The 11,573-nt window shown below is 53.1% G+C and overlaps 3 protein-coding genes across 3 annotated transcripts; 1 reads left to right on the top strand and 2 right to left on the bottom strand.

The window, feature by feature from the left end:
* Positions 1-370: 370 nt before the first annotated feature.
* On the top strand, positions 371-1,936 carry AB675_2694 (uncharacterized protein; the record flags this gene model as incomplete). The annotated part of the gene is made up of 3 exons (XM_018142686.1): positions 371-1,489; positions 1,550-1,709; positions 1,758-1,936. 3 exons carry the CDS (start codon positions 371-373, stop codon positions 1,934-1,936), a joined length of 1,458 nt encoding a protein of 485 aa, XP_018004855.1.
* A 113-nt stretch (positions 1,937-2,049) lies between these two features.
* Positions 2,050-3,683, bottom strand: AB675_2693 (Non-reducing end alpha-L-arabinofuranosidase BoGH43A; the record flags this gene model as incomplete). The annotated part of the gene is made up of 2 exons (XM_018142685.1): positions 2,050-3,209; positions 3,272-3,683. 2 exons carry the CDS (start codon positions 3,681-3,683, stop codon positions 2,050-2,052), a joined length of 1,572 nt encoding a protein of 523 aa, XP_018004777.1.
* Positions 3,684-7,711: 4,028 nt separating this feature from the next.
* On the bottom strand, positions 7,712-10,919 carry AB675_2692 (Plasma membrane ATPase; the record flags this gene model as incomplete). The annotated part of the gene is made up of 5 exons (XM_018142684.1): positions 7,712-8,052; positions 8,100-10,119; positions 10,171-10,394; positions 10,450-10,786; positions 10,842-10,919. The coding sequence occupies 5 exons, from the start codon at positions 10,917-10,919 to the stop codon at positions 7,712-7,714; spliced, it is 3,000 nt and encodes a 999-aa protein (XP_018005009.1).
* Positions 10,920-11,573: the final 654 nt, after the last annotated feature.

The raw sequence follows: 11,573 nt of genomic DNA, 5'->3' as shown, positions 1-11,573 counted from the left end.
CCGGCACGCGCGAGCGCTTGCCCGGTGGTGCATGATGCATTCCTAGCAAGAGCAAGCAGGTCGCGGACAGGGTTGACCACATCTCAGCAGGATAGACACAGCATCTTAGCTGGAGTCTTCTCCGACCGGTCAGGCGGTATCTCGGCTCTCTATGGTCCATCATGCAGCTAAGAGAGCGTGTGATAAGGCACGTTTGTCCAAGCCTCCGACAGCCGTACTGTGCAGTCAATCGACGACGGCTCCACGTACGAGTAACCTGATGGACAGAGCACATAATTTGACGACTGTGCCATCGTTGTGAACGGTGCGTGACCGGAAAGGACTTGTAAAGCGCGAACGTCGACAGAAGCAGCAAGACGCAAATCATTCGATGTCGCACGAGGCGACTTCGCGCCAGACGGCAGATGACGTTCAGGCAAATGATTTGCTGGCACAGCGGCCAAAGAACTACGCATACCGGCTACTCGATAGTATCGGCCTCATCACAGTCCACAATTCACCAACCGACGCAAAACTCATCCTCATTCAGCGCTTCGTACGAGTCTTTGGCTATGGCCTCGTTGCACTCAACCTTGCTGCCTACCTGTCCGCGCTGGGATTCTCTGACACCCAGATTGGGATCTTCTTTGGCCTTACGCTAATTGGCGACTTCTTCATGGTCCTGCTGCTGACTCAGTTCGCTCACGTCATTGGATTAAAGACTGTGCTCGTCGTTGGTGCGGTGCTGATGACTATGAGCGGCGTTGTCTTCGCTTTGGCAAGCAACTACTGGATTCTACTGGCTGCAGCCGTGCTGGGAGTGCTGAGTCCAAGTGCTACCGAGGTGGGCCCATTCAAGACCATCGAAGAAGGTGCTCTATTCAACGTCGTGATCCGAAACGTGGTCGATGTGATGGCTTGGTATGGCACTGCTGAGTTTCTGTCCACTGCTCTCGGCATTGCAGCTTGTGGTGCAATCATGGCATTTCTTCAGAGCTCAAGGTTCTCGTGGACGTTTGTGTCCGCATGTCGCGCAGTCTTTGCCATATACGCCGGCATAGGAGTCCTGAAGATCATCTTGTCGAGTTGCCTGAGCGAGCAAATCGAGACACAAATAACGTCAAAGGATGGCGGGCCCCAGGAAAGGAGAGGACAACCACAGTCTTCTCCGAGCCCTCCAGCAACAGCGATTGTTGCAGAAGATGAGCCGCTGCTCTCGTCGCTGGCAGCATCATCTCTTGACTCGGAGACCTCTGTACACAAGCAAGGCTTCTCTGTCCTTTCGTTGGACTCGAAAGAGAGACTCCTTCTGCTGAAACTCTGTGTACTTCAAGCGACGGATTCCATCTCCGTTGGGCTGTCTTCAGTACCATGGCAAACATACTTTGTGCGAACGCGATTTGGTCTCTCCAGTTCGAGCCTGGGTACAATATTCTTCTTTGGCAGCATGCTGTCAGCAGCTGGCACCATGACATCCGTTTCGCTGTCTCGGAGACTTGGCAACATGGTCGTACGTTGCCTGCCCATCGATTTGCGCCCCAGCAGAATTACTGACATGTACATGACATAGACACTAGCAACAACATACGGCCCAGCAGGTCTAGTGATGCTCTTCTTCGGCCTCCCCTCTACTCCCCCTCCCCTTGTCTTCCTCCTCCTCCTTCAGGCATTCCTTGACGATATATACCTCGCGCCCAGGAACACACTCATAGGCCGAATCCTCACGCCAAGTAAACGCGTCGCCTGCCTGGGTATGATCAATCTAATTAAGATGACAGTAAATGGGTTTGGTTCTTTTCTGACGGGTGTGCTGGCTGATCGAGGACTGTTCTGGCTTGTGTTTGTCATTGCAGGCAGTCTGAAGATGGTGTATGTTTGTGCTATGCTCTGGACTTTCTTGGCAGTTGATCGTAGATTGACTGCTGAGATTGATGGAAGGGACGATGACAGGGACTGAGAGCTGCATCTGGGCATTGGCTATTGGGATTGCAGCTGACCAGAAAGGCCCGGTCAGCGACCATTGAGGCCCGTCTGCGAAGGCATAGTCTCCGTCTTGAGCATGGGCGATCGTTATTGCACACTAAAGTCTTCAAACACGACTATCGCGCGTTGTCCAGCACTCCCCGCCAACTCATCCTCTCGATCACCGACCGTGCAGGCGAACAGTCCAACAACAGGTCCTGTGAAATCCAGTCCGGTTAGCTCCAAACTGTCCACTGTTCCGCCCAAGCCCTTCCAGCCTTTACCGATATTGTAATGCAATTCAATGGTCTCCTCAGAGTAAGTGATTCTGAGTTGCACATTCTTTGCGTCCTCGTCTTCTCCGGATGGGACGCTGATCCTCGCGTCCCGAGAGATCGACTTTCCTGCGTTCCGGAGCTCGAAGACGATTTCTGCCGCAGAGGGTGTGGACGTCTGTGAGAGGTATAGCCTAGCAAAGCGGTGTTCATCTTTGTAGAAGGCTATTCCTGCGTTGAATGTCGTGCTTCTGTTGCTTCTGGCAGGAGATGATGAAGGCCGACGTAGTGTGACGCTCGCAACGCCGCGGTCAAGGGTGCGGATGCGTTTGGCGATGAAGGTTGGCTTCGCATCGCGGCGACCGTCTGTGACATCTGCGGAAGTAGGGCGCAGCGTTATAGTATTGGCCTCGATGCGGTGCGCGGAAAGGTCTGCGTCGCGAAGGTAGATGTATTCGACCTCTGGGTTTTGCGCGGTGATAGTGGTTCGCTTAGTAGGCAAGTCCCGCGCCAGCGTCATCTTCGGCTGGGAGACCTGAGGCCAGCTATTCTTCGGCCAGCTCATCGGTGTCAAGAACGTCTCCCTGCCCATCAGATATCGGCTCTTCTTGTCCTTCCTCACGCCTAGGCAGACTGCCCACCAGTTGCCTTCCGGATCAGTGAACATGTCACTGTGCCCGATGTGCTGAATGTACTCATCCGTGTCCTTCGCAGTCACAAGTGGGTTGTTCTCATACGCCTCGTACGGGCCCCAAAGTTCTCGCGAGCGCGCTGCTGTGATCATATGGTCTGGGAAACACCCTCCCTCGGAGATCACCAGATAGTACCACCCATCCTTCAGCCATATGTGCGGGCCCTCAGGATACACGCCTCCTGTCCCTCGCCAGATCAGCTTCTCGTCTGATAGCTTCTTTCCTGTCGCGAGGTCGATCTCAAACAGCTTGATGGTGGTCATCGGTCCAGGCACCGCCGAGCCAACGATGTAGCTCTTCCCTGTGCCTTCATCCGAAAAGGGCTAACATCTATCCCCTCAAATTCGAAGAAGATTGGATCACTCCACTCATCCCCGAACGGATCTCTGCTCGTCACAATGAAGTTTTGCCTCACATCCGAGCCCCAATCTTCGCCAAATCGCTGTATCACGTTCGTACAAACCACGTAGAAGAGACCGTCATGGTGTCTGATCGTCGGCGCATAGAGCCCGCCGCTGGCCAGCATGGACTCGCCCCATTGATCGGGTGGAGCGATGCGTGTGAAGGAATCGGCGAATGATAGCTGGGAGCGACGGTTGATGGCATTGGTGGTGTGCGTCCAGTTGACAAGGTCCGTGGAGGTGTAGATGGGAAGGTTAGGGAAGTACTGGAATGCACTGTTGACGAGGTAGTAGGTGTCGCCGACGCGTATGCAGGAAGGGTCAGGGGCGAAGCCGGGGATGATTGGATTGACTGAAGGGTTGTTGGCTGGCATGGTCATTGGTGTATATGTTCTGTTCTATGGGCAGAGGAGCCTGTCAATGAGGATGTCTCTGGCGCGCACTTACCTCTTCTTCCATTCAAGTGCCCGTCAGCGGACGTCGATGATAGCATTGTGTATACAGAGACATATCAGGCTATTATGGCTAACGCCCAGAAATCCCTACTCCGGTGGCATGTTCCCCAAAGGGTATCACCCCACGCGGGCAATGATGGGGAGACAGACTTACTTGGCACTTGTTTAGTATACTAAGAATCCAGCAGCAACGTTCACTGTCCTTGCTAGTCACTTGGCGTTAAAGTTGAGATCGCATACAGACGTCGACCATGAAAAGGCGCATTAGCCGACTCTGCGAGTGGAAAATGTGTGCGTGGAATTGTGTTCCTCCTCCCGAAGCTGGTGAACATCGATGGTCGCGTACCTCGAGGAGGACACAGGCAGCGCTCAAGGTATCTATGCTTGCCAGACCTGGACTATGACTTGCCAGTCTGTTCAGAACACAGCCTGGAGCTCTGTCCTTGCAAACTAATGCTGGATTTGCGCAGAGCGTGCGTGCTTGCATCGAATACACTTGCCTTTAAACGACATATAGTATCAGGGCGACGGTGTTGCATGCACAGCAAGAGCATCCCAAGCGCGATCCTCGTTCCCAGGAGGTCTATGCGCTCCCTTCGCTCGAGTCGCATCTAGTCTCCGTCGTATGTCGATGACCCGCTCACATGGTGTTGCAAGTTCAGATCCTGCTTGAAGGCCGCTTCAGTGATCGACCGCAACCACGACACGAGTGACGCTGACTGAGACATCCGTATCTAGATACCTGAAACAGCGCAAGGAATCGAAGACTTTGACGTCGCCCTCATCGATTTCCCAGCCACCTCAATTAATATACTCGCGACCATGTGTCGGGTTCCTGCGCGTATGGAGGTAACACATCGAAGCGTTTAGGGCCAACGCCAGGAACAGCTGTCATCATATTACGTCGGCGGCACGAACACCCCTGTGTGTTTCGAAAGATAGCTCCTTACCGCAATACAAGCGAGAACCAACAGCGCGAGCATAAAATACGACCACTGAAAGAATGGAAAGAATGGTAAAATATCCTTGAAGGTGAAAGCCTTGCAAGATTCGAAGGTAGAGAAGGCGTCCGACTAGGAGAGTTCGGTAGTGCCGCCACAATTTCCGTGTTTCAGCTTACCTGAGGCGAGCGGCGGATCGAGGACATGTTTACCGAGATGTCAAGCATCAACAACGACGATAAGGCTGGCTCTGGCGCGTTGGGCCACAAGCTTCGCTCAAACCTGGCGGCTTCGCGATTTTCCGCATGAGTGAATTACATTGTCGAATGTGCGGTTGGCTGCAACGAACACGAAGATAGTGAGTGGCAATCTTGGCTCACTCTCCACCGTGGAGCGACGGGAAATCATTGCTTTGTCGAGATCACGAGCTCCGCGCGTCTCGGTGGTACTGCTGAATCGGCGCGTGTTGTCGATAAGGGAGGCTTTTGAGTACGGCGATGTGTGTCCATACAGAAAAGACGAGGCTCACGCGAAACGCGACTTTCTTCCGCGAAATGATCACCATGGATGTTGAACACGATATTGTTTGCCGTTGTCGGAAGCTTCGATAGTCCTGTCTGGGCGAAAGAGCTTACATTCTCGAGGCCCTCCGCTGCAGCGGAAGCGCCCCTTCCAACTTCCTTGATGCTGGCGGAAGCACTGTCCATCAGATCATCGGCCTTGGCAGAGGAAAACATGAGACAGCCGTTGTGTCAGATATACGACTATTTCACTCGCCTCGATAAGGAAGGGTTCTAGGCGGGCTGTGGGTAAGTCCGTGCCGTGCGCACGCTGTAAGAGGACGGCAAATGTTCCAGAGGAAGCACTGATTGAACCCTCATTGTCAAGCGTTGCTTGATCGAGCTGTCAACAGGTATGGCTGAAACGTCTCACCACTGACGGACAGGACACGCGACTTATTGAAGTCTGGACTCTGAACCCTTACGACTCAAGACATGTCAACATCAGTCTGCAACGGCGATCCTGTATCACCGGCAAAAGACTTCGACTACTGTCCAAAAGGCGATGACGCCACTGTCTGACCTGGCACTGAGCTCTTCCTTGCATCCTCCACCCTGCATAGTGAGTTCTGATGACTCCGACTGGGGTCTCAAATGCTTCTTCGAATGACAGTAGGTTAGACGTCGACACTGGTATCGTCCTTGCATTTCTGACGAAGGTAAGTGACAATACATCAGCATATTCGAGACTGGACAGATCACCTTAAAAACACCATGAGTTATGGAGAGCAGTGAGGAAGGTGTGCCTCTCGAGCAGCCAGGAACTGTACATCGGCAAGGAAAGGGACCGTATGCAAGACAGCTTTGGTCAGATGTCGGCCCAGCGCGGGACGATCCACGTGCTTACAGGAGCTTGCATGGCTGCTTTTGCTATGGTCATCAATGATTCGGGCGCATTCATCTCTTCTAGGCAAATGGTAAACACGGTCAGGTACTACTTGTTCAAAGTCAAATGGTATGGCAGTCGGAGGATGTCCGAGGCCGAAAGACTGCTGGGCAATTGCCTGAAGAAGACGCAGACACCAAAGTCGTTGAGCCCTCCGCAGGAGGTGGGTAATGCACTTCGTGGCTCGCGATGAAGCTGGCAGCGTCGTCGGAATGCTCGAAAGCAACGGTACTTCTGAGTATCCCGCCATGTCGGAAAGGCTGCGTATAAACCTGGAGTATTCTGTGCCAAATACTGCACATTACATACGAGACATTCTTAACAGCACTTATCTATCACCATCTCACAGTATGCAAGTCGTTCGAGACTTCCATCTGCCATCCTGGTGAATGATCCGCCGTGATCCGCGTCCACTCCATGACGGGCAGGCGCGACTGCAATAATGATACGAGCGCTCCGCTCAAACGAAGAAGTTCACATCGTCGATGGTGTCCCGCTTCGTCGATTTGATCACCAATAAGGAGATGGGCCTCAACATGCATGCAGTCGGGTATGCTCGCTTACTTCATCAGCCCACTTGCCGAAAGGCACCATACCATGGAGAAGCAGAGGTGTGGGACGGAGAAGGCGGAAACAGAGTACATACCTATGACAGTACGTAATGATGCAATGCGGCATGGACCGGGCATGCAAGTGCAAGGGAAGACCATCACTAATAAGACATCCATCATTGGGTTCGTGGATTCGTGGATGCATTACGACAGCACACACACAGTAACGTTGTCGCATGTGCTCCGTGGCCAATAGGCAGCTAGATTCACTGCTGCTACATTCGGCCCGGCTCTGTCACTGTGTACGGAAGGACGTGCAAGGTCAAGCAGTTGAGCCACACTGTATGACTGGAGAGAATATTCGGGGAACGGAGTCGCGGAGGGGCGACTTCGTCGAACTGAGGGGTAGAGCCTGCATTGGCCGTGGAAGGTATCAAACGCCCAGCGAGGGGTTCCAGGAGATGTATCGCAACGACCAAGCTCCCAAACATTTTGGCACGGTCAACGAGTGGTGACAACGATGCAAGATAAGGTACGCGTTGGACGCCGTCGGGTCATTGATAAGGTGGTAGAGAGGGGGACAGCGGCAGTAGTTCAAACCCAGCGCAAACAGAGCAGGTCAAGGCGAAGCGATAGAGTTGCGGAGGTGTGCATGATAGCGCACATCGATCTCAAGTCTTGTTTCTGTACAGTATCAGTCTTCGAAGGAGTAGACCGTAACGCGTCGTACAGGCAGGAAGTACATGCGCAGGTGCGCAGTTCGCAGCCTGCGGACGAAATCACCAGGTCTGAAGATACTATGCCATCACGTACAACTGGGACTAGGAATAACACGAAATAACTGTCTGTGGTTATTTGATGGCTGGCTCTATGATATGTTACCGAAGCCATTTGTTGGCAACCACGAGGGTGGGAAAGCTCCCGTGCCTCAAACACCCGTAGACAGCCTCAGAATATTGCGTCTGTACACCTTTGCCGCACCCAACATATGTTCAGATCATTAAATGAATTACTCATCATCTTCCTGAGCGGTTGCCTTCGCACCCAACACCCATTTCGATTTGCCGTGCACATCTTGCTCGTGCTCAATGGCAACACGGCTGAGGTGGGAGATGATGTTCTCCATCTGGGTATCGGCATGGCTGCGGGTGGCACGTCCAAGGTTATCAATCCATTTCATGCTGACGAGCAGGAAGTAAACCATGGCAATGACAACCGTGACACCGATAGAGTAGCCCCAGATGACAACAACAGTGACAATCGAGGTCTCGGTGCTGTAGTGGTCGCGAGTGAGGGAATCGACGGGATCGACGAAATCGACTTGCTCAGCTCTGGAGCCAGAGAGCCATCCTGTGATACGTTAGTTATATTATAGACGCATGACCATGAAGACTTACCGAAGACACAGAAGAGCGTAGACAAAGCGTCGACAATCAAGATAGCACCGACCAACTTCCATGATGGCCAAGTCTCGCCTCCACGGGTAACGAAGATGAGCCAATTCTCCACCAGGGAGATTTGCAAGAAAAGCATGAGTTGGACGTTGCCGAAGTTCTGGACCAAGCCACCATCTGGCATGTAGAAGGTGCCGCGCATGACCCAGGTGGAGAGAGCCAGGAGAATACCAAGAATGACTGAAATGAACCAGATCTTTGGCAATTGCCATTCGACTGGGCGTTGCTCGTAGTGGGCGTTGTCGTATGCAACAGCAATGGTAGCAAGATCGGCAAACAAGGCCAAGAAGACGACCAGGTCAGTTCGGAGGGTCTCGTTGATGATACACATCGAGGTAACCAAATACAGCTCCAAGTGCAAGCAAAGTGCGATACGGTATTGGACGTAAGCCTTCATGCGCTGGAAAATCTGGCGGGCGACCTTGATGGCGTCGACAATGGTGGACAGACCAGGAGCGAGGAACACAATATCAGCTGCAGCTTGAGCGGCCTCGGTGGCACCCTCGACAGCGATACCGCAATCGGACTTCTTCAGCGATGGAGCATCGTTGACACCATCACCAGTCATGGCAGTCAAATGGCCACGCTGTTGCAGCATTTCGACGACCTGGTACTTGTGCTCGGGGAAGACTTCAGCGAAACCGTCGGCCTTCTCAACCAGGTCGTATTGAGTTGTGCCAGAGACACCACCAGCGATAAGGCGGTGAGAGTTGTAGACTTTTGTGCCGAGAGCGAGAAGCTTGCAGGTTTCCTTTGCAATGGCGATGGCGTCACCAGTCAACATCTTGACACTGAGACCGAGGTTCTGAGCTTCGAGGATAGTGTGCGCGGTATCCTCACGCGGAGGGTCGAACATGGGAAGCATACCGATGACCTTCCATGGTTCATCGCCACGCTTGGAAGCGACACCGAGGGAACGGAAACCACGACGAGCAAAGTCGGCAGCAGTATCTCTGTAGTGCTTGGCGGTGGCCTCGTCGCATTCGGCAATGGACAAAACGGCCTTGGGTGCACCCTTACAGAAAGCCCATGTCTCGCCCTTAAGGGTGCAAATGGTTGTGATACGCTTCGAGACGGGGTCGAATGGGGTGTATTTGACAGTCTTCCATCCCTGTTGTAGGATCTCGCGAGCCTTGGGATATCTCTTGAGTGTGAGGATGGTAATCTTGTCGATCGGGTCGAGGGCCTTAAGGTTGTGAGAAGAGGCGAGCGCAGCCGAGGCCATCATCCAGTTGACATCCTCACCCTCCGCAACGTATGGCTCACGGATAGTAAGCTGGTTGGCAGTCAAGGTACCGGTCTTGTCGGAGCAGAGAACATCGACACCAGCCAGGGACTCGATAGCCGTGAGCTTCTGCACAATAGCCTTCTGTTGAGCCAGATACGCAGCGCCGACAGCCAAAGTTGTCGTGGTGACGACGGGCAGACCGACAGGGACGCCCACAATAAGCAGAATAAGCGCGTAGTGGAGCAAGTTGTTGGAGCTGTCCTCAGGCGTAGCGATGCCAAGGCCGTGGAAGAAGCCACCAATCCAGGAGATCAAGATGAAGAACATGACCAAAATCAGGAGCGATGTTCCGATAGAGTCCATGATAGCCTTGAAGTGACCAGAGTCAGTCGCACCTTGGACCAGAGAAGCAGTTTTGCCGACAAATGAGCCGCGAGCAGACTCGGTAACAACGGAGTAGGCCTTGCCTCGCTTGCAGCCAGTGGTGTAGTAGCAAATATCACCCATGTACTTGTCGACGGCAAGCGATTCACCTGTGATGGCAGACTGATCGGTGGCAACGATTGAGACACCTGTGTGGTGCTCCTCGTCGTCGTCCGAGTCGGTGTGGTTCTTAGAGTGATACGCTTCGGGGTCGCTGATCATCTCCTTATATTCGGCAAGACCAGCAGTGTTATCGAAGTCGCAGATGAGTCGGGCTTCTGCAGCAACGACCATACCTTCCTCGAGGATGAGCTGTTTCAGATATTAGTCGCGATCCATAGTCACGGAACAGCGGAAACTCACAATATCGCCAGGAACAAGTTCGCGAGCCTTGATTTCTTGCTCTGTGCCGTCACGAATGACAATCGCCTTCATGGCGATGTCACCCTTCAAGCTGGCTACGACATCGGCAGCCTGCTTTTCTTGGTACCAACCGACGACGGCATTGAGCATTAGAATACCGATGATGACGCCAAAATCGATCCAATCCCGGAGACCAGCGGCAAGAAGGACGGCCAGTTCCATGACTGCAACACATCAGTACGGTCGCTTCGGCATGGAAGAAAGTCTTCATGTACTCACCATATAGAATAGGTCCTCGGAAGTAACCGATGAACTTGACGAACATGTTCTCTTTTTCCGTGGTCAACTCGTTGAAGCCGGTCTTCTTCCGACGTTCTTCGACTGTGTGAGAAGATAGACCTTGCTTGATGTCGGTGTCGAGCCATTCCTCAGGAACCTCATAGAGGTCGCCAGGACCGCTACCCTTGCCTAGCAATCGGGAGAAGAAGCCCGGCTTCTTCTTTCCACTGGCGTCGGCAGCGTCTTGCTCCGAGGCCTGGGATGGGGCTTTGGAAAAGCGGCGATCACGATACGTAGAGATGTACCGGATGAGGTTGGCATATTCGCCCTCATCTTTCTGTCAAATGCATTAGCTTTGTCCGCGGTTTCGAGATGTTTACGGTGGCACTCACATCTGGGTCCCATCCATCGGCAAAGCTGATGCGCTCGCGCTTCGCGTCACCGTTCTCCAAGTCTTTTTCGTTGGACATGTTTGCTACTGGAGGGGAGAGTTAGTGCAAAAGGAAAAGAAAAAGAAGAGAACGCAGTGGTCCTTGAGGAGACTTGGACTTGTCGACAAAGGACCAAGCTGGAGAAGGAAAGAAGAGCTGTCGAGATCGACCCCTCTCTTAAAGCAAAGTCAGAGCAAGAGACGCGAGCGAGGGAAGCTCACCTCGAGCAACGGGCAACAAAAGAGACTGAGAGTGGAACCAGCGATCCGACAAGCCGTGGAGCTGTTGTGGGCGCCGATAGCTTTGAGAGCGTCCGACAGGGACACCTCTGGTTGGCTGCTTAAGCTTTCCTGAGCTTGAGGGTCAGCAAGCATGCCGCTGAGCCATTATTATTGAGATAGGAACTGACCTTTGACGGAGTCTGTGAATTGTTTTGTGACGGTGAAATACGAGTTTCAACCAGAAACAGCTTTAACCCTAGGAGGAAAGATGGCCAGGCGTCCGATGGGTCCGGCGCCAGACAAGCGCAGAATTCTTTGGGAGGTGTCGACGATGTTCGACAAGGATTGGGGGTGGACGAGAGATGGGAGGTTTGTTGTTCGGTTGGTAATTTTCGAAGGAGAAAAGCGCAGGTGCAGCTCGAAGATCGTGGGCTAGTACCACACAAGAAAGTCTACCAGTGCCGCTAGCCCT

Source organism: Cyphellophora attinorum (genome assembly GCF_001299255.1).
Source record: "Cyphellophora attinorum strain CBS 131958 chromosome Unknown Contig2, whole genome shotgun sequence".
NCBI lineage: Eukaryota > Fungi > Ascomycota > Eurotiomycetes > Chaetothyriales > Cyphellophoraceae > Cyphellophora > Cyphellophora attinorum.
The sequence above is the reverse complement of the archived record's forward strand: the minus strand, read 5'-3'. Positions and strand labels throughout refer to the sequence as shown.